Source organism: Dromiciops gliroides, chromosome 3 (genome assembly GCF_019393635.1).
Source record: "Dromiciops gliroides isolate mDroGli1 chromosome 3, mDroGli1.pri, whole genome shotgun sequence".
Lineage (NCBI taxonomy): Eukaryota > Metazoa > Chordata > Mammalia > Microbiotheria > Microbiotheriidae > Dromiciops > Dromiciops gliroides.
In genome coordinates, this window is record NC_057863.1 from 636,654,371 (window position 1) to 636,676,916 (window position 22,546).

Consider the following 22,546-nt stretch of genomic DNA (forward strand, 5'->3'; position numbering starts at 1 on the left):
TGAATTCAGGAGTACCTGAGTTCAAATCCGGCCTCAGACACTTGACACTTACTAGCTGTGCGACCCTGGGCAAGTCACTTAACCCCCATTGCCTGCAAAAAAAAAAAAAAAAAAAAAAAAAAAAACCAAAAAAAAAAAAACACATACTCTCTGCCCCATGGCTGTACCCAGATATCATCTTGTCTGAGGAGAATGGTCTGAATGTGGTTCAGACATTAGGCTGTGCTTTCTCAAGGGAGGGAGAGACTGGCTGCCCTTCTCGTGGAAGAGCCAAGCACTGGCAAGGGATAGACACACAAACACAAAAGTTCTTACCCAGAAAAATGGAGTCTGAGGGTTCGAGCATGGTTTGGATGTCTCGCCAAGCTTTTGGCGAGGGAGGGAGACCCAGGCTGCCCTTTTTTAAAAAAATTATTATTTTTTATTCCATTGAATTTTATTTTCCAAAATATATGTAAAAACAGATTTCAACATCAATTTTTTTATGGCAGAGGTTATATTTATTTTAATAGACAGACAAAATATTAAAAGATGATAAAGATGAACAGAAAGAATATTTGTTCTTCATTAAGTTATTGCCATCAAATGACTGCTGACACACCAAAATACATTTTTCTTGAACCTTTCACAATGACTTCAGTTATCTTCTATTGTCTAGGACATAAAGGTAAATGCTTTTATTACCTGTTAAAGACCACAGTTAGACATAAACAAAGCTATTCCAATTTAAAAATCTATCAAATAGTCAATAAATAACTGTGTTGTTGAGGTTTCCTAGTTTTCTCATGCAAATTTTAGTCTGTTTCACTATATAATTAATTCATTTTTAAAATCTGAGGCACAGATTGGGAGTTCTAGCTAGTTTGACAATTATAATTGATTTAATGTTCTTGCTTCAAAAATAATGACTGTTTTTCAATTACCTTTTAAAATTAGAACAAACAATGATGGTCTCCAAATGCATTACATTATTACTCTTTAATAACACAACAACTGATATACATACATCATTTTAAAGTCGATGTCAATCACTGTTGTCCTTTAGCAACAAATGAGTGTGAGCCTTAATGAGATTTTTCCAAAAATGCTTTGCAGCACCTCAAACATTGCTCATATACTGACTCAAAGTCAGAGTCATTTCCATAATATGGATCTTCAATAATAAGTTGTTTCTGTGGATCGTAGCTTCCAAGAAGTTCAATTTTATCTTTGCAGTTTTTAACTTGATTAACTTTTCTATTAAAATCTCTCAGATTGCTTTCATCCATACAGAGTATATAATCAAAAGTCAGGAAATCTTCTTTGGTAATCTGCCTGGCAATATGATTCATGGTAATGCCATGTTTCTTCATGCAAGTCTGCCCTCGATAATCAGGGGGGTTTCCTATTTCATATGAAGATGTTGCTGCACTGTCTATCCTCCACTTATCTGAAATATTTTGATCAGCTACAAGTTTCCTAAAAACTGCTTCTGCTATAGGTGAGCGACAAATATTACCCAGACACACGTACAGCACAGACCTGGTCCCCTCTGCGGCCATTTTTATTTCCTACTGCAACATCAATTTTTTTTAAACTTTGTGTTTCAACTTTTCTTCCTCCTCCATTCCCACCCCCCCACCCACTAGAATTCAAGCATTTCAAAATAAATTATACATGACCCAGGCTGCCCATTGCTGTCGCATGCAAAAGCTGACCACCTCTACCTCTCTGTGACTCAAATGAGAGGTCGAATCAGGTGGGAGAAGGAGAAAAGAAACCCCAAAGGGAGGTTCCTACCTCCAGGTTTTGTGTGCCAAGAGGAAAGAGGAATGTCCCATACCCTGCAACTTTGGGCGCCAATTATGTTGTGGAGAAATTAGTGGGGGTTTGGGTAGGAGTTTGTGATAGGGCTTCTTAGGAATTCCTCTTTAAAAAATTATACCCTCTTGCACACAAATCCAATTAGAATAAAATAATAGTTTATTTACAGTGCTAGGGAAAGGAAATCAAGAGGGAAATCCTTGGACTTCTTCTCATGGGGAGAAGGCATGACACAGAAGCATGGCTCTGAGATACCTATCTCCTCGAGCATGAGACAAGCAAATACTTCTATAGAAGTCAGATGAGATGATCATCAGACTATGGAAAGTTTCTCTATTGGGGGAGGACTATCCACCACTCATGGTGGCTAGGGAACCTGAGTGAAGGGTGGCAGCAGCCACACCTAATTTTATCTCTGTAGGGGTGGGAGAGACTGGAGTGAAGGGTGGTGGTCCTGGAGCTAGCTCAGTGCCAATCTGGTGCCACTTATCTCTTTAGTTATGTTTGTCCTTTGGTTTAGTTTCTCAAGGAGAAGGTTCTTTGATTTACCCCTGAGGGGTATGCTAGGCCTATAGCACTTCCCACCCTCTCCATGCCCCTGGACTGGACACAAAAGGGATCCAAAGTCCAGATTCACTCCTCTCAAATTTAGTGGTGGGTGGAGGGGAACAAGACTAGAGGGGGTGGAAGAAATTAGAACCATACTTAAGGAGAGTTACATACTGCATGGGAGGGGGAGACTATGGCAGTTAGAAATCACCAGGGAAGTGGAGGAAGGGATCATTGCACTGAAATCATTCCCTTCTGTTGTTTAATCATTTTTTCACTTGTGTCTAATACTCTGTGACCCCATTTAGAGTTTCCTTAGCAGACATACTGGAGCACTTTTGCTATTTCCTCCTCCAGATCATTTTGCAGATGAGGAAACTGAGGCAAACAAGGTTAAGTGACTTGCTCAGGGTCACACAGAAAGCATCTGAGGTCAAATTTGAGCTGAGGAAGATCCTGACTGCCGGTCTGGCACTCTATCCACTGTGCCACCTAGATGCCTACCCTTCTCATTTTACATATGACAAAACTGAAGCAAAGAGGATTAAGTGATTTGCTCAGTCACACAACTTATAAGTGTCTGAGGCTGGATTTGAACTCAGATCTTACCTGGTGCTCTATCCTCTGCACCACCTAGATGGCTACATGACACACAGGTGTCAGGTGTTTGTCATGGGGGATAGTGGGGGTCCTTAGAATTAAAGTTGTCTTTTATTTGGCACTAAATAAAGTGACCTAGTGGGATGTCAAAAACCTTACCCTTGGGGAGAAGGGCTGAGAAACATGTTCCTCCTCCCAGAAGAGAAGGAAGGCAAAAGCTTTTATAGCAGATAGATGGGGTGTCCACTTGCAAACTGGAAAGTTCCCTTTTGGGGTGGGGTGGGTGTGATGTTTAAAATTCTAACTGTGATGTTTAAAATGTAAAATGTGGTCACCTGACCCAACCCCAGTGTGGGGGAGAAATTAGCTATTTTACTGATAAATTTGGCAACAGTTTAGTCTTTTAAGTATTTATTAGAGTGCATTAGAAGTTAGTGAAGAGAGAGGTGTGTGAAGATCTGTCTGCTGCCACATGCAGGTTCCTGCATGAAAAAAGGAGTGATTCTCAGAGGCTTCCAGTGATGTTCCTGGTGGGACCAGAAGAGGGGCGGTCCCCACACACGGCTCCAAGCTAATTGGCTCGTCCATTGATTGACATGACTTACAGCTTCTGGATGCCAAAATCGCATGCTTTATTTTCAAGGGGGTATCACCCTGGTTCTCACAATGTCTTTCTCAGCAGGGGGTGGCGTCCTGGTTCTCACATGGGGAAAGCTTGGATACTTGTTATATTCCTGAATGTCAGGTCAGGTAGTAGCCATGCCTAAGACTTTCCTGTTATAGAATTTTCTCTCCCCTTACTTCTTAGGTGTGTCTGCTGGATCTAGTTTGTCAGTCTAAACTTTAATAGTCTCTTGATTCCTTGCTCTGTCTGTCCTGTTATTTGGTCATCTTTGGGTTTGCTTCTCACAGGAAAAACTTCTTCTGAGTTATCCTGAGTCCCATGTGAGTGGTTAATAAATGTTTGCTTATTGGATTTTTCTTGACCTTTCTGACGATAAGTTTTCTTATCCCCAAAGTAAAGGTTCTTAACTGTTTTGGGAGGCAGTTCAGTGAAGTCTATGATGCCTTGCAGAACCATTTTTAAATACATAAAAGAAAGAAGGAAATAAGCAATTATTAAAAGCCTCATTTGTGCCAAGTCCTGTGCTCACCATGTTTTCTCATTTTATATTCACTATTCTTCAGTCCCTCCTTTCCCTATCTCCCTGGATAGAAATACTTGTTGAAGTTTTAGGTGGCACATCTTTGATAAAGAGCCAGGCCAAATGAAGCAATAATTCCCCTGTAGAGCTTTCAGGCAGGGCTTTCTCCTGCCTTATACCCTCTCAATGGCCTCATGTTCTGATCAGGCTCCTGGGAGACAATCCTGCAATATCACTTGGAGAGGGGCAGAGAGGATGGAGTCTTGTCCCTGGAGTCAGGAACACCTGAATTTGAATCCTGCCTCACACATTTACTGAGTGAACCTTCCAGCCTTAGTTTCCCTACTTATATAATGGGTATAATAATAGCACCTCCTTCACAGGGTTGTGGTAAGACTCAAATGAAAAGTGTGCAAAGTTCTCTGGAAACCATTAAAGTGCTTCATTAAGTGTGAATTAATCATTATTAAAATTCTATCGTATCTGCATCCATGCTCCTCTCTCCTACACTGGCCTCTTCTTTCCCTCCCCCAGCCTTCCCAGGTTTGTGCTTCTTGAAGTCACAGACTGGTTAGACTCTCCCTCTTAAGAGATTAAACCACAGGATCCCAGGTGTAGAGCTGGAAGGGATTTTGGAGTCCTTCAAGCCCAATCTCCTCATTTTATAGATGAGGAAACTGAGAAAGGTCTAGGTGGCACAGTGGATAGAGCACTGGCCCTGGAGTCAAGAAGATCTGAGTTCAAGTCTGAACTGAGACACTTACTAGCTGTGTGATCCTGGGCAAGTCACTTAACCCCAATTGCCTCAAACCATCTGGACCCAGATAGCTCTGGAGTAGAGAGTGAGGCTGGTGATTTTGCACAGCACTGCCTCACTTAAATCCAGTTCATTGCAAGTCATGATATCACCTCCCAATGTCATAGTACTCTTTGAAAATGAAGGGCAACAACAAATCACTTGTCCAGGGTAGCACAGTTAGTAAGTGCCTGAGGCAGGATTCTAATCCAAATTCACTGGCTCCTATTCTTGTGCTTTCTCCATTACATTGTGATGTTTCTCAACCCCCCCCTCATTCTACAGATGGGAAAACTGAGACCCCAAGGGGTAAGTGGCCAGCCCAAGGTCATCCAGCCAGTGAGTGACAGGATCAAGATTAGGGCCCAGTTTTCCTGACACCCATGCTCTCTCCCTTGCCCTCATTACCTCCTTCTTTCTTTGCCCAAGATGTTCATCATGTTCACGATTACTCAGCACATTCCCTGTATGGAGGCACTGGAGTGTAAGGCAGGAAAGTACAAGGTAGATGGGCAGTGCTGCCCCCCTTGCCATGCAGGTAGGTCACATGGTTTCTTTCTCTAGGACAAATCACTCTCTTACTCTGGTAAATGCCTCCTATTCTAGGCTCTCTGCCTTTCTTCATATTCCATTCATATTCCAGAGCCATAGAATCTCAGAGCTTAGGGCTAACCATGGTGGGGCATGTAGATGAATCTCTTTTCCAACATAGGAATCTCTTCTTGAATACTTTAGGGAATGGAATACTCAGTACCTAATAAGGCCACTATTCTTATTGTTGGACAGGGTGAAGTTATCCAGCCAGGAGGCTTTTATGGAATGCCTCTTGCATATAGAGTCTAGAGTTGGGTTGTCCAAGGCTTTAAGGGGTTGGATGCAGGACTGCCTGGGTTGAAAGGAAGACAACTGGGTTGTCATTGAGGTAAAAGAGGGAAGGGGAGAAGTCCCCCAGGGCACACTTCTGATTTCCTTTGCCTTCCCCATGGGGTTCAGAGCCAGGTGGGGCACAGAACACTTATGCAGCAAGTGCTGATTGCTGGAGAGACTTGTCAGCTTAGTCTAGAGCACTTGATTCCATTCAGCTCATCCTAATCCCCTATTCTTGTCAAGGTCTTTCTCTATCATTTGGGGATGTCACAGCTATGACATTGTGAACCAGATTGGACTAGCCTTGAGTGTCTACTAGATAGGACCAGCCTCTAACCTGTGGATGGCCAGAGCTGAACAGAGCAGGCTAGAGACAGGTGAGTCAGGAATCAAACAATGATTTAATTTCTAAGTGAGGGAAACAGCTTGAAAGCAAAGCCCTCCTTCCTAGGAAAGGGGGATCAGTGTCTTATGGCAGGGATTACATTTTTAAGGGTGAAAACCACAAATGGCTGTAATTCTTGGGTCTTGTGTAAACAGTTTCCAAGTTTTTATGGTCTTGAGCCTTGTGATTGTTCAGCAGGGTAAAGAACCAGGGTAGAATGGAAAGAACAGAAACAAGTCACCTGGTTTGGTTCACTTGGCAGTTACAAGTACAGGAATTGTTAGCATGTCAGGGAGTCTGATTGATCATTTCAACAGCAAACTTAGATTTCAAGTCTAGGTCCCCTGAAAAATTTGAGAGCTCCAACAAATCTAAGTAGTTAGTATAATCATGACACATATCATATCAATTAATATGGACATTATAAATCTCACTACAACATCTTGACATCCATTCACCTCTCTCCTGGATCTATTTTCCAGGTCAATTATTTTTCCAATGAGATATTTCACATTGTCTCCTATTTTTTCATTCTTTTCATTTAGTTTGATTGTTTCTTGATTTCTCATGAAGTCATTGGCTTCCATTCACTTCCATTTCATTAGATTCCAGGCTCCATGCTTTATCCACTCTATCACCTAGCTGCTCAGATTTAGCCTTTCAGATAGAGAGTGCTTAATAAGTTTCTGCTGTATTTCATTGTCTGCTGTGTCCTTAGGGATGCTATTCTGGATAAACTCACAGGCACACAATCTTTGATTTTGCCTCTTGTACCTCCACCTTCACTCCCCCAGCAACACAGTCATCCTCTCTTGTGCTTTCCCTGTGCTCCCATGGAAGTGACCTTAAGGTCAGCCCAGAGAGGGTCTAACCTGTCTTGCTCTAAATTTAGTGCATGTCAGAGTGGGATAGGATCTTAAAGACCAGTTTGACTCCTAGTGCCCTAACTTGCTACCTATGTGACCTTGGCCCAGTCATTAGTTTCCTCATCTATAAAAGGAAGAGATAGAACTAGGTGACCTCTAACATTCTGTGTTCTACAGGTGTCTTTCCAGCCCTAAGTCCTATGTTCTGAGGTCCCTTGAAGCTCAAACATTATAAGTTCTGAGATCTTCCCTAATATTGACATTCAATGCTCTGAGGTGCCACCTAGTTCTGACATTCTTGGTTCTGATGTTCTTCCCAATTATGTCATTTTGTGTCCTAAGAGCCCTTCTATCTCTAACATTCTGTGTACTAAGATTGCCCTCACAACTCAAGACCGTGTGTTCTGAGGTCCCTCCTAACTCTGATATTGCAGTCCCTTTAAGTTTGGACAGTCTGGGTTCTATTGCTCTGTGGGTTGGAGTGCAGATGTATCCCATCCTAATTCTCATAATAGTGAACCATCCTAAGTACATAGGTGGCCTTGGTAGCTTCCTGGTTATGGCCTAGGGTGTGTATATGGTGGTATTAGGGAAAAGGGGGGTTGAGGTGGAAGGACTTCTGCAGGGAGGGGTCCTGTGCCTTGTTCTGGATGCTGAGTCTTTGATACCATTAGATTTCAGGCTTCAAGAAACATGCAGTATAAAGCAACCAACTATGTGTGTGCTTTGTAATCTTCGAATGTACTGAGCACACCGCAATGTTCTGAGGGAGTGTCTCCCATGTAAAGTCTGTGACACTGGTAAGAAATGCTTCAGAAGCCTTGGGATGAGCCAGGATCCTGGATCTAACCCAAAGCCCACCCTCTCCTGGGCTCTGACCTGAGTCCTCTAGTTTCCCTGGGAAAATGGGAGCTGGGTCCAGAGAAAGTCATGAGTCTTGGACCTACCCAGACAAGATGGCATAGGGGGGATGTCAACAACTCAGGGAGCAGGAGCTGGACCAGGATAGGAAGACAGACACTGAGAGTGTTGTACTGGGAGTTGGGAGACCTAGTTTCCATTCCTATCTTTTCTTTGTGTGACCTCAGATTAGTCATGTCCATTCTTTCTATCTCATTTTGCCAATCTATAACATGAGGAGCAGGAGCTACTTCCTAAGGTTCTGGGGCATGTAATTTTCCACCTGGGAAATAAATATTCATTAAGCACCTACTATTTGTCAAACACCATTATAAGTGCTGGCAACCCCAAGAAAGACCCTTGAGAGTCTCACAGTCTAATGGGGGAAAGAACATGAAACAACTCTACAAACACAATATAGGCAGGATTTACTGGAGATAATCTCAGGGTGGGTATTAGCATTGAGGGAAATCAGGATAAAGTGACTAACCTTTCTGGGCTTCCATCTGCTTATCTTTAAAATAAGAGACTTAGATGCAATAACAAATCAGGTTCCTTCCAGATCTAAATCTATTCTCTATGCACTTGGCTAGGAGATTCGGGCTCTATTACCTAAGTGGCAAAGTGGGTCAAATGCTGGGTCTGGAGTCAGGAAAACCTGTGTTCAAATCTGATCTCAGATGCTTCTGGCTGTGTGATGTTGGGCATCACTTACCCTTGGTCTGCCTCAATTACTTCAACTATAAAATAAGGTCAATAACATCATCTACCTCCCAGGTATCTATTCTACAGATCAAATGAGATGATATTAGCAGAGTGGTTGGCACCTGGAAGATGGTCTTCTACCAGAGAGCCAATGTGGCTTCAGAAAGGACCAAGAAAAATCCAATATGGTGCTTACATCCCCATAACTCCAGGACAAATGTCAGGAGCAGGACAGAAGTCTGTACACAATGTCCATGGATCTGATCAAGGCCTTTGCTATTGTCAGTTGTGAGGACTTATGGAAAAGTATGTTAACATTTGGTTGCTAGGAGAAGTTAATCAATATTATACATCAATTGCATGATGGCATGCTTGTCTAGGTTCTAGGTAATGGACAATGTTCTCTTGCTTTACCAGTCACCAATGGAATAAAGCAAAGCTGTGTACTTTTTGTTTTCCACATGATGTTTTCAGAAATGTTCAACTTCAACAAGGACAAATATGGCATCAAGGTCAGCAGCCACAGTGATGATAAATTATGTAACCTGAAAAGGCTACAAGCTGAGACTAAAGTGAAGGGAGAGTTGGTACCTGGTTTTTTGTTCACAGATGATTGCACACTCAGTGAAATCTCTAAAGCTGAGATGCAACTAAGTATGGATCATTCCCTGCTGTTTATGCTAATTGTGGCCTAACAATAAACACCAAGAAAACACAGGATCTCTACCAGTCAGCATAAGACCATCCATATGTGTAACATTGGTTACAGCAAATGGAGAAATTTTGAACACTGTTGATAAGGTCACTTACTTTGGGAGTATACTATCTAGGGAGGTCCACATAGATGATGAGGTTGATCCGCTCATTGCCAGAGCTAGCCGTGTTTGGAAAGCTCCAAAGGAAATTTTGGGGATGAAGAGGTATTAGACTGCTTACTAAACTGGAGATCTACAGAACCATTGTGCTGATCTCATTGTTGTATACCTCTGAAACCTGGGCAGTCAAACAGCTCCGTGCCAGGAAACTGAATCGCTTCCATTTTGATTGTCTGAGGAAGATTCAGAAGATCATATGGCAAGATAAGGTACCAGACATTGAGGTCATTTCTTTAGCTAAACTGCCAGGCATTCAAACTCTACTGCAGAGCACAACTCTGACAGGCTGGTCATGATGTTCAAATGTCAAAAATACATTTGCCTAAAAAACTATTTTATGGAGTATTCAAGCAAGGTAGGTGTTCACATGGAGGTTTGTTTTCACTGAGAAGTGACAGATGAGGCTGCACACATAGAATACTGGCTCCTTGAAGGTAGGCACTGTTCTGTTTTTGTCCTTATAACCCATCCTCAGGACAAAACTTTGTACTTTCTTCTTGTTCTTTTGTGGGGGAGATATCAGACCTGTGATTTTACTTGTTTAAGGAAGAAGACTCCTTTTTTTCCTTTTTCTTTTTTTTGGTGGGGCAATGAGGGTTAATTGACTTGCCCAGGGTCACACAGCTAGTAAGTGTCAAGGGTCTTAGGCTGGATTTGAACACAGGTCTTCTTGAATCTGGGGCTGGTGCTTCATCCACTGAAAACACCTAGCTGCCCACAAGAACATTTTTTCTACCAGGGTATGTGGGCACTTTGACTGCAACTCATAGTCTTAGAGTTGCCTAGAGCAACCTGTCCAGCATCCCTCAGACACAAAGGATCTGGGGCAGCATTTGAATCCAAAGCTGGATGGACTACCTCAGGGTGTTCTCTCATTGGAACTTTTCCAGCACAGGCTAGGTGACCATTCATTGGGAGTCGTATAGAAGAAATTCTTGCCTACAAATCAATCAAACTTGAAAGCCTCTGAGATGTTGCTTCTGCCCTTCAGGATCTCCTAGTTTAGGTGGAGAGAGAAAAAAACAATATAAAAGATGCAGTCAACACTTAAGGTCCTGTGCAAAGGGCTGTCATCAGGGCCCATATATTTCCTCCCCCAAGTCATCCTGGACCCCTCATTATCTCTTACCCTCCAAATGCAATTTACATACAGAGCTTGCCAATTTCACCTTTTCAGCATCTCCTGAATATGCCCTCCTTTTCTTCTCTCAAGCTTCATCCAACCTGGTGCAGACACTCTTCACCTCACACTGGATTATTTCAATAGATGCTGGGGAGGGGGGCATGCTCTGTCTCATGTCTCTCCCCGCTCCAATCCATCCTCCATTCAGCCACCAAAGTGATTTTCCTAAAGCACAGCTCCAAACATTCCACCATCTTATTCAATAAAATTCAGTGTCTCCCTCTCACTTTCCAGATGAAAACCAAAATCTTCAAAGCCCTTCATAATTTAGTCCACTCCTACCTTTACAGTCCTATTATACCTATACACTCTCCCCCCATTTTCCACATACTCTGTGATCCAGTCACCCTGATCTCTTTTTCTTTCCTCCTGGGAATTTCCCCTGGCTATCCCTCATGCCTGAAATTCTCTCTTTCCTCATCTCCACATCATGGCTTCTCTGGTTTCCTTCAAATCCTAGCTAATATCCCACCTTCTTTAAGGAGCCAATCCTATGCCCCCTTAAGTCTAGTGCCTTTCATCTATTGATTATCTCCAGTTTGTCCTGCATGGATCTTGTTTGTACATGCTAATTATAATCTGTCCTTCCCAACAGACTGTGAGTTCCTAAAAAGCAGGGACTTTCTTTTGTCTTGCTTTGTAACATGTACATGGAACGTAGTAGGTGATAATAAATGTTCATTGACTGACTGACCTAATGTCTTCTTCTTCCTCTTGCTTTTTGTTTCAGCGCTTGGCTTGGTGACCAGAAGGGAATGTTCACCTACATCTGATACAGTATGTAGCTGTGCTCCAGGCTTTTTCTGCAGGAACATGAGAGATGATGACTGTCAGAAGTGTATGGTTCACCGAGTCTGCAACCCTGGCCAATATGTGAAGTCTAGAGGTGAGCTTGCTCCATCACCATCCACCCAGAGACCCAGAACTATTGTTGCTTCAGGCTGTTGCAATTGAAACCTGAGAAATCCCCAGCCCTACCTCAGCTCTGACTGCGTAAAAAACAAAAAAAATTAATTAAAAAATATATATGTGTATGTGTATATATGTATATATGAGTGTATATGTATGCATGCATACATATATACACATGTATATGCATATATGTATGTGTGTATGTATATACTGAGTGTATATATGTGCTGAGTCCATGTATGTGTGTGTGTGTGCATATATATACATATTTTTTTTTAAGAAATGAGACTTTTGAGGGAAGCTAGGTGTCACAGTGGATAAAGCACCAGCCCTGGACTCAGGAGGACCTGAGTTCAAATCTGACCTCAGACTCTTGACACTTACTAGTTGTGTGACCTTGGGCAAGTCACTTGACCCTCATTGCTCCACCAAAATAAAACAAAACAAAAAGAAATGAGACTTTTATCAAAGAAAGTCACTGAAAAGATTTCTGCTTCCCCTCACCCACCCAACCAATTACCAGATTGCCTTCTAATTTTTGCTGTATTGTTTTTCTTTCTATAAAGATCTTTTAAATTTTGTATAATCAAAACTATCCATTTTATTTTCTGTGATCATCAATCTCCCTCGTCTGATCATAAACTCTTGCCTTATTCACTGATCTGATTGGTAATTTCTTCACTGTTCTCTTTTTTTGTCTATGAAGCACCCTGGTACATCAAATTCAAATTCTCCTGAGTTGGGGGCTTCTAAAATAGGATGAGGGGTCTGGATTTTTGGCAGTCTCTTTTCTGAAGACCTGCCTACTTAAGTACAGAGGGGCTTAGCCCCAAATTGGCCTCAGAGAATAGATGTTTCAGCTACAGCTCTGCAAGGCCATCTGCTAAAATGGAAGGGGATCACAACCAGCACTTGGAGAGAGGACCCAAGCTGCCCAAATCAAAAATCCTTCAAATATTGAAGGAGTGACTTATGTGCCAAGTAAGTCATTGACTTGACCTCTCTGGGCCTCATTTTCCTCTCCTGGAAAATGAGACAGTAGGACTCAATGATTTCCAAGGTCCCTTCTTCCTCTAAAGCCATGATCTTGTAAGTGGGCAAAATCATGTGTATAGTTTCAGATAACTAAAATAATAATAAGTAAAGAAGAACCACTATGTGCCAGAAACTGGGCTAAGTGTTTTACAAATAGTACCTGGGAGTCAAGTGCTACCATTATACTTCTTGTCTAGTATGGGAAGGAGGTGAGCAGAGGTTAGACGACTTGCCCGGTGTCATACAGCTAGTGTCTGAAGCTGTATTTGGGCTAAAATCTTCCCAACTCTGGGCCCAGCACTCTATCTACTGAGCCACCTACCTGCTGGACCTCATTCTTAATCTCCAGCTTCTTTGTAGAAGTGGGGTCTATGTGTATGGAAGACTACACATAATGTTACACTTTTTGATATGTTGATTAGTTTACTGAACTGTTTTTTTTTTCCTTTTTAAAGATTCTCATTATAAGAGATATCTCTCTGGGTAAGGGAAGGCCATAAGGGCTAAGTTGGAGTATAAATCAGGGCTTAATTTATAGCTTTGTTAATTGTTTAGATTTAAGAAAGTGATGGAAAAAATTTAAGTAATGTCAGTGGAACATCAAAAACATTACAATGTGCCATGTTCTTCCCCCCTCCCAAGAATTGATTATTAAATATTTCCTAGTAAAGAGAAAGAAACATTGGGTAATGCAGGTGATGCAAAAACAAAACATACATACATGTGTATATATATATATATATACATATATATATATATATATATACACACATATACATATTAAAAAAAAAAAACAACCTCTTGCCCAAGGCCTGGGGAGTATATCATAGAGTTGTCCCCAATACTCTTTCCTCTGACGCAGCTTCTAGGAAAGGGACCAACCAACCCAGGGGCACAGTTCCACCAGCCATGTTTTGCTCTAATCCTATTGCTATGCTGAGCATCAAATCTCTCATATCTCCTTCTCTTTTAGGCACAAAGAGAAACAACACTATCTGTGAAAAGTGCCCAGCAGGGACATTTTCCCCCAATGGGACCCTTCACTACTGTCTGCCATGGACCAAGTAGGTAGAACACACTCTCTGGAACTTGATTCATTCTTTTTGCTTGTTCATTTATAATATTTTTAACAAAAACTCTGACCTTCACAAACACCAAATATAATAAATGTTTCCATATACAAAGTAGAACAGAAAAACAAAAACAAACAAACAAAAACACTTCCAGACAGGACTGCAGGTAAGTGTTTAACAACGGGATATTTAGGAAATAAATATACACAAGACACACTTTTAAGTTTATTCTGCATGATCAAAATTTTGTTTATCATTTTCTTTAGTCTAGATACTCAACAAAATAACAACTCAAGCCCTATTTTGTAGTATTTGCCAATTTCTGAATCATGGTTATCAATTTACAACTTGCTTACAGTTTGAGCTAATGCCAACACACCTCTGAATGTACATGGAATTATGAATCTCTATTCTACACAGCTCGCATTTCCTTTGGGGCAGCTAAATGGTGCAGTGGATAGAGCACTGGTCCTGAAGTTGGGAGGACCTGAGTTCAAATCCTACTTCAGACACTTACTAGCTGTGCGACCTTAGGGCAGTCACTTAACTCCAATCATCTTAAAAATCTGGGGCCATCTCCAGAGTCATCTTGATAATATATCTTGCTATTGGACCTAGATGGCTCTGGAGAAGAGATTGGGGCTGGCAACATTGCACAACCCTTCTTTACTTAAATCGAATTCATTGCAAGTCATGATATCTGTCATGGTCCTCTTTGAGAATGAAGGACAAACAACAACATTTCCTTTTAGGAAGTGTGACCCTAGGAAAGTTACTTCACTGTTTGTCTCAGTTTCCTCATCTGTAAAATGAGCTGGAGAAGGAAATGGCAAACCACTCCAGTATCTTTTCCAAGAAAACCCCAAATGTGGTCATGAAGAATTGGACATTACTGAAATGAGCAAACAACAACAATTAATTAATGATATAATGATAATAATAGTAATAATAATAATAAGATATGGTGGGGGAAGGGTAATCAGGCTAGAATTTTATTTATCTGCTCCCTTAAATATTAGTAGTCATGGGGATATGACCCAATTTAATCTAACTTCTCATCCCTTTGCCCTTTTGTTAGGGAAGAAGAACCCTAGTAATAATGATATTAATGTAGTGTTAGAGATTCCAAGTGGGGAGAAAGAGAAAACAGAGATACAGAGGCAGAGACAAAGATACAGAGAGAGAGACACTGAGAAAACTCTATGTGTAGCTAAAGTACACCTGTGGTGTTGGCTGCCATATGCCTCATAGGGAAAAAGACTACATATGTCTATATAGCCTTTTTTCCCAACTGCCCTTTTCCAAGGAAGAATTTAATTTCTGTCAACAACAGGAAGTTGCGGCAAGAGACCACTTTGTTCTCAGAGAAAGAAGGTAATGGGCTAGAATTATAAATCTCTACTCCCTTAAATATTAGTAGTCTAGGGGATATGACTGCCTTCAATCTAATTTCTGCTTGCTTTGTCTGATTTTGGAGGAGGAAGGGAAACCCCAAGCTCTCCATCCAAAATCTGATGGCCTTCCCACCTAATACCAATTCCACAATGACCACACATAGCAAAAAGCAAAGAAACCCACTTATCTAAATTGTAGCAAAAGGGAGATCACAGAAGAGATCCATAGGAGAATATTTACCACATAATACAGAGGAAGGAGCTTCCTCATTGGGAGCAAGACAACTCAGCTTAACCCAGAGAGAGGTCTAGATCTCATGCAAAGGGAAACTTCCCCAAGTCTCTAGTGTAGCAAGCTGGGCATGAGGACATGGTGGAGGCTGCTGACTGCTCTCATGTTTCCCAGAGTCTTTTCCATCAGCAACCTGAATTGGGGTTGGCCTCTTCCATCTTCCCTCTTGAAGCTGGAAGCCAAAAGCAATTTGATGCTTGAAGAGTCCCCCAAGACGTTTGAGGAGTCCTGAAAAGAACTGATCATGGTGGACTTCTTCCAGCAACTCTGCCAGGCCAACCCCTCCAGGGAATTTATCTTCACCAATAAGGAAAGTCTCATATCAATTAGCATTGGAACAGGGGTTACAGTAACAACAACAATAGCCAGCATTTACATGGCACTTTCTAGGTATTATCTTATTTGATCCTCATAACCACACTAGGAAATGGGTACTATTATTATCCTCAGTTTACAGATGAAGAAACTGAAGCAAACAGGGGTGTTCCAAACTCTAGGTGCAGCGCTCTGTCCACTGATGTCCATGGGGTCCACTGGACAACCTTGCTATCTCTGGCTCTATGATCTTTTTGAAATGATTTTTATTTTTAGTTTAATTGTAAGACAGCAATTCCATTCCATCCTATTAATTTCCATCTTACTGTTAGGTTAGAAAGTGGGAGGTATAGGACTTGCCTTGGGGTCAGGAACCTTCAGTTCTGTCTCTTAGACATGTTAAGGGTTAAAATTCTAGCTAGTCTGTCTAAAATATCTAATGAGTGGTCGCCAATAAATTATAAGCTTTAGCAAGAGTTAGACTTTTAAGCATTTATTAAGGAGAATACGAATTTGGTAAAGAGAGAGAAAGGCCTAGATTCCTATCTATTAAAGGGAGAGCACATTTCTAGCTCCGCTCTCCACCAGAGTCCAGAGGAAAAAAGAAAACGAGACTGAGCGCCAGTCTCTTCCTTCCTCCTCCCACTAGCCCACGTCACTTCCTGACTCCTGGTCTTGCCCTCAAAGACCTTCCCTTCATGGGCAGAACTCTTCTACAGTAAGTATCCAGCAGGTGGCGTCATTCCAATCGTTACAGTCCCCCCTGTTGTTCCTCAAGAAACAAAATGTTTCCTTGACGGAACAGTAAAAACAATATAATAACTATTGCTAACTAATAATATGTGAACAACAATATAGAAAAGGAAGAGAGGAAAGTTTTGTCCAGAGGGGCGATTTTTTTTGTCCTCATGAACCGACGCTTTGACATTAGTCTTGCAAAGGGAGGGCCTCTGCAGAGAATACATGTTACAGATGGTGTATATTATAACAGAAAGAGAAAAAAACCAACAAAAAGAACAAATCAAAACTGTTCATTTAAAGTCTCTGAAAGTCTTTTCTCAGATGTCCTCTAGGTGTAGTCGTGGAATGGAAGTCTTTTCAGGGGTTGATGTGTGGATACTGGTAATCAGCCAGGAAAATTTCCTACAAAATTGAGCTTAACACAACTTTAAAATAGCTTTGTCAATAAGCAAATCAAACAATGAAAGTTCTCAAAAACATGTCTAAGGGAATTCAGAATCTTAGTTGTTACACATGAAACATATAATAAAACAAAAATTGAAACATTCTTTAAAATTATAATATTACTATAGTCCCCCCTTATGGAGGGTAATTGAGAAGACAATTGATGTGATATTAATTTTTTAAAATAATTTTTATCTTTGTTTCATCACTTTTTGCATCATCTGCCTAATTATCCTCATGCCATTATGAGAAATTAGAAAATCTAATATAATTGGTAACAGGTGTCAAGGCCAAATTCAACACTGTATTTATCATGACACCTGAGATAATTATGGGGGTTACCATAAAAGAACAGAGAAATGATGGGATATGAGCATTCCCACACTTGAGCAATATGTACTGCCCATACAGTATGCCAGGCTTAAAATAGGTGGATGGAATATACGTCCATGCCACCGAACATATTGGAGGAAACTGAGTCAGACTTAATCAGATCCATGGGATTAAGATGTCCATGGCATCAGGCATATAGGAGGGAGCATAGAAGCCAGGTGTAGAAGTGAGATGGGTGGGATGAATACTTCCAGTCATCTGTACAATATTGTGGGGAAAAAGAGAATAAAATATTAAACCAAGAGAATCCAACCTCAACATTTGTCAAAAGCTGTTCCCTCGGCCATACCTTGACTTCATGCATGTCTCCCCTCATGTGACAGTTCAGTGTCTGCTCTTGCATGTATTCCTCTTGTGATTGGATGGCATCTTGGCCAACTGGCATCTGATAACTCAGAATAAAGGCAATTAATGTCTTAAATGATAAGTTCCCATAATCCAAGTCTCATATGGATTTAAAATTGAGGATAATAAATGATTGCAAAAAATGTGAATACATCTTGACTCAAAATATAATATATAATTATGCAACAATTTCAAATAATACCCTTTTTTTACTTAGTATACAATTACTTTTGTGAAAAATCAGAACATACTTAAATACAAGTTAAAGCACAACAGAATCTCAAAGAACTTTTTTTTTTGAAAATAGAAAACTTTTACAAATGTTCCCCTCTTTTTTTTTTTTTTTGAATATGCTTATCAAAAATAATACTTCTAGAATCAATTTACACTTGCCATGGCAAACAATTTGCCAGGGAAATGCTTTAAAGAGTTTGATCAAATAATCAGTTGAGAAAAAATAACAAAAACAAACAACTCAGAATATGGGAGCACAATACTCCTAGAATTAACATTGTATAATAAAATCAAAACCATCTTGCAATGTTTCAAAATTAGATAGACAAATGAATAGAAGAAAATACACATGGAACAATAAAATACAGTGAAATTCAAACTAAGGAAATCTAAATGAATATGAACTTAATATCAATAAGAGTATTATAAAATATAAACTTGATCACATGACCATAAAAAGCTTTTACAAATATTCTCCTTGTTTTAGAAACTAAGTATAAGACACAATCTCAAAAGCATGAAAATCTCTATGAAAATAAACCCATACCATTAATTTCAAAATGTATATATAATAGCATAGAAATCCTATGTAACCTCTGAACTGATACTAATAATCTGAGTGAATTCAGAACACTCTTGATTCCGATATCTAAAATCCCCAATACTCATATCAATACCTTGCTGCTTACTTCTACATTTCTGTAAAATATATACCCTTCCATGGCAAAAGAAGCAGAGTCTTGAACTATGTTGATTGTCATTCTTATTCAGCTTAAGTTTTTCTTCTTTAACCCCTCTATATTGTCTGTCGGGCTTTTCACCATACAAATGCTTTATAAGATTACTAATTAAAGACAAAAGCAGGTTAGCAAAATTATGAACAAAACGAGCATATCTGGAATTTAAAGAGTTTTCTAAGATTGTCTCAAAAGCACAGTCAGGCCGGGGAAGGGCTGAGCCTGAAGCTGCAAATGCAGGTAGAAAAAGTTGAGCATGCGCATCAGATCTCTGGACTTCCCAGGCAGGGGAAGCTATGGGCTTGGCCATAGGAGGAGTAGAGGGTGGGGTCTGGAGAGGAGGGGAGGGACCAGAGCAATTTGAATCAGACTTGATTTTGAACTCAGGCCTGGATTCCTCTTCCCCCACTTTGCCTCCAGGTGCTAGGGGATTAAAAGCTTCTAGAGGGTGGGTCATTGCCTCCAAGCATGCAAAATTAAAGCAACAATTACTGTTAGAACTGGGAAAAGCTGCGGGAATCTCTTCAGGTTTCTCTGAAAAAGCATGGTTGGGAGAGGGAGAGATATTTCCTTGTGTGAGTAAGTTGCTGGCTCTTTTAACAAAAATAAAAAGAAAAATAGAAAATCCACAAAAACAAAGCATTAACATGATCTTATCTCCCATTTGTCTGGTTAAACAGACTAAAATCAAAAATAGGATAATTAGGGAGTTTAAAAGGTCCATTCGAAAAAAATTTAAAGGGAAAACACAGCCAGTGCGCCAGTACTTAGCAGTTTAAAGGGTAGGAGAAATTTCTTACCCAACCGGAAGATCAGAAGTGAGGTTCAGCTTTCCTCTTCGTGGTCAGCCATCTGTTAAGGGTTAAAATTCTAGCTAGTCTGTCTAAAATATCTAATGAGTGGTCGCCAATAAATTATAAGCTTTAGCAAGAGTTAGACTTTTAAGCATTTATTAAGGAGAATACGAATTTGGTAAAGAGAGAGAAAGGCCTAGATTCCTATCTATTAAAGGGAGAGCACATTTCTAGCTCCGCTCTCCACCAGAGTCCAGAGGAAAAAAGAAAACGAGACTGAGCGCCAGTCTCTTCCTTCCTCCTCCCACTAGCCCACGTCACTTCCTGACTCCTGGTCTTGCCCTCAAAGACCTTCCCTTCATGGGCAGAACTCTTCTACAGTAAGTATCCAGCAGGTGGCGTCATTCCAATCGTTACAGACATAGTAAGCTCTGTCTCCCAGGCAGGTCCCACCACCTTAGTGCCCTGGTCAACAATCTAAGGCTCTCCATTCCTGACAATTCCTGCATCAGGGGAAGGCATTTCTATACTAGGGAATTCCCCACACTGATGAAATTTCAGTTCTAGGCCTCTCAAAAATAAAACAAAACAGCATTGTCTCCTGGTTCTATTGAGTAAATCTTTTTGGATGCAGACTCTGCACACACTGGCTTTCTAGCCAATCCAACCTGGATTCCTTCCCTCCTAGCTTTTTGTGTTATCTAGGAATTTGAGAGGCATGCACCTCTGCCTTTATCCAGACTGTAAATAAAAGCACAGCTGGCCCTGCATCTTTCTCTCTGTTTGGGCGGCTCTGCTCCTTTTTCTGTAAGCTTCTTTGCTGCTGAGTTGCATGGCTGATTGCAAGTTGGGGAGTAGTTGGATCACTCAGTTTTGATGGGCTGATGGGAATGAATTCATGTTCAATGACACGTGTTCTCATTTGTCTTCCCAGCTGTAGTACCCAGGGTTTATCTGAAGAAAAGCCAGGCACCGACACCACTGATGCATTATGCTCATCCCAAAGTAACCTTGGATATAAATCTATCCCCATTTGCATCACTGGCATCATGCACGTCATTTGCATAGTTGTCACCACTGGCGTCATTGACATCATTGGCATAATGTGCACCATTGTCATGGTTATTTATTGCTTTTATGATATAGGAGGTACAGAGGAGGTAAGCAAAGACATAATGAAGGGGGAACAGTGGGAACTTTGCCACAGGACATTGTATTTAGAGGGCTCTGACCCAAATTGGAGTCCTTTGGGATTGTAGAAACGACAGATTTTAGGACTATTCATTCATTCAGTGAATCTAGGGAAATGGCATCTAGAGGCAGAGAAAGGCTTCCCCCTGTCCCCAGCTTTCCTCCTTCCTCCCCCTCCTCTTTCCCATTGTAAAAAAAAATTAACTTAACTTAGCTAATCTAAAAAATTTATAACTGTACTTATATGAAAAACTATAAGTTTAGAAAAATTATAATTGGGCCATAAGTCCCATCTGGGTCACCATTCGAATGTAAAAATATTCTAACTGACTAGCTGGGCCTAATTTGGGGGGATTAATCTGACTGCAGGTGTGATCTAGGGACTTTTGACTAGATGCTTATCTGACTGCTATTAATTTAATATGGGCCGTTTATAAAATTTCTCCACACTGCTCTGCTCCCAAATTGATAAGCAAAAGATTAAGAAGCCTCTTAATTAAATAATCAAAGCAGAATTTATTTATAAAAATCAATGTAAATGATAAGAGTTAAGAAATGCAAATTATACAACCTATCTGCTTTTAATATAATAAGGGCCTTTGCTGCCTCTTGCCTTAGGGTATGCTCCAGCTTTCTCCAACTCTCACTCTTTTTCTCCTTCACTCTAGCTCCCCTGTGCTTTCACTTTCACTGCTCAGCTCCTTTCTTCTAACTCCAAGCCCCTTTCGCTTTGTCGACTCCCCCCTTACCATCTAACTATCCTCTCTGTAAAGCTACGCTGAAGCCCTGCGTCTTTCTCTCTCACTAACCTTCTCTTAGTCCTCCAGCATCCTCCCCTTGAAAAGCCCCCACTGAATAGCCCCCTGCTTCACTCTTTAACTTCTTTCTCACTACCGTAGCAGTGAACCCTTGAAAAGCCCCTTACTTACTGCTCCTTCCTCTGTCTTTCTCCTCTCTTGCTTTCTCTATCCTCCTTGTACTGCCCCCCCTTCTCTCTTGTCAGCCCCTTTTTATTAACCTGTTCTCCCGGGTGAAACTTGGGACTGGCCACCCCCAGGGTCAGCCAAGCCCCGTGCTTCAGGAGCCCAAAGCTGTGGCTGGGCGAAGCAAACCCCAGCATCCCTGAGGGTTTTCGTGTGCCTTTCTTCTGTGCAAAGGGGGTCATGCCCATGGCTCGGGGTTTTCATCTGCACAGCTTAGCCCAGCTCAGAGCCCCCCTCCCCCCCTGCAGCTGAAGTGGAGGGGGAGGGGCCCTGGCCCCTCTTACACAGAAAAAACCCCTGAGGGCCTAAGGCTTTTTAATCTCAGCTCAAAGGCAGGGTCCCCAAATGAAAATAAATTCCCACACCATTTAACTGAGGATGAGCTTGACTCAGGGTCAGTTTGTGGTATGTACCCTCAGGCACAGAGATTCCTAGTTAAAGAAGTCAATTCAGCTTTTGAATTTATCTCAGAAACCATCCGTTTTTTTTGGTTTTTTTGTTTGTTTGTTTGTTTGGGTTTGGGGGTGGGGGAGGTTAGTGAGGCAATTGGGGTTAAGTGACTTGCCCAGGGTCACACAGCTAGTAAGTGTTAAGTGTCTGAGGCCGGATTTGAACTCAGGTACTCCTGACTCCAGGGCTGGTACTCTATCCACTAAGCCACCTAGCTGCCCCAGTGGCCTACTGTTTGCAGAGCATTGTGGTCAGGTGCCAAGGAGAATGCAGAGTTCAATTCAATTCAATAAACATTAAGCTACTCCTCTGTACAGACACTGTACAACAGTAAAACAGTTCCCATTTTAAATGCTGGTGGTAGAATTCACCATGGACATAAAGAAGCCGACTGTACAAGATAAAGGCAAAGTCTTTTAGCTTGAGGGAGGAGGAAGAACACATCAGAATGAGAGTTCCTCAAAGGTGAGGGCTCTCTCCTTTTTGTCTTTGTATCTCTGGCACCTAACATGGTTCATGGTATATAGTAGTTGCTTAAT

The 22,546-nt window shown here is 41.1% G+C and overlaps 2 protein-coding genes across 3 annotated transcripts in view; one reads left to right on the forward strand and one right to left on the reverse strand.

Annotated features, from left to right (window-relative positions):
• Positions 1-21,700, forward strand: part of LOC122748175 (tumor necrosis factor receptor superfamily member 14-like) — a 67,894-nt gene extending 46,194 nt beyond the window's left edge. The window contains exons 5-8 of the mRNA XM_043993860.1: positions 11,405-11,560; positions 13,595-13,685; positions 20,318-20,543; positions 21,578-21,700. Coding sequence (XP_043849795.1) covers positions 11,405-11,560; positions 13,595-13,685; positions 20,318-20,543; positions 21,578-21,700 — 596 coding nt within the window. The remainder of the gene's footprint in view (positions 1-11,404; positions 11,561-13,594; positions 13,686-20,317; positions 20,544-21,577) is intronic.
• On the reverse strand, positions 490-1,548 carry LOC122748993 (low molecular weight phosphotyrosine protein phosphatase). Of its 2 annotated transcripts, XR_006355654.1 has the most exons (2): positions 1,007-1,548; positions 490-654 (listed from the first exon to the last, which is right to left on the reverse strand). XR_006355654.1 is itself a non-coding variant. In XM_043995127.1 (1 exon), the coding sequence occupies exon 1, from the start codon at positions 1,539-1,541 to the stop codon at positions 1,065-1,067; it is 477 nt and encodes a 158-aa protein (XP_043851062.1). In that variant the 5' UTR covers positions 1,542-1,548; the 3' UTR covers positions 960-1,064. The 2 variants fall into 2 exon arrangements, 1 of the variants encoding a protein (XP_043851062.1); XM_043995127.1 differs by lacking the exon at positions 490-654 and having other exon boundaries at positions 960-1,548.
• Positions 21,701-22,546: the final 846 nt, after the last annotated feature.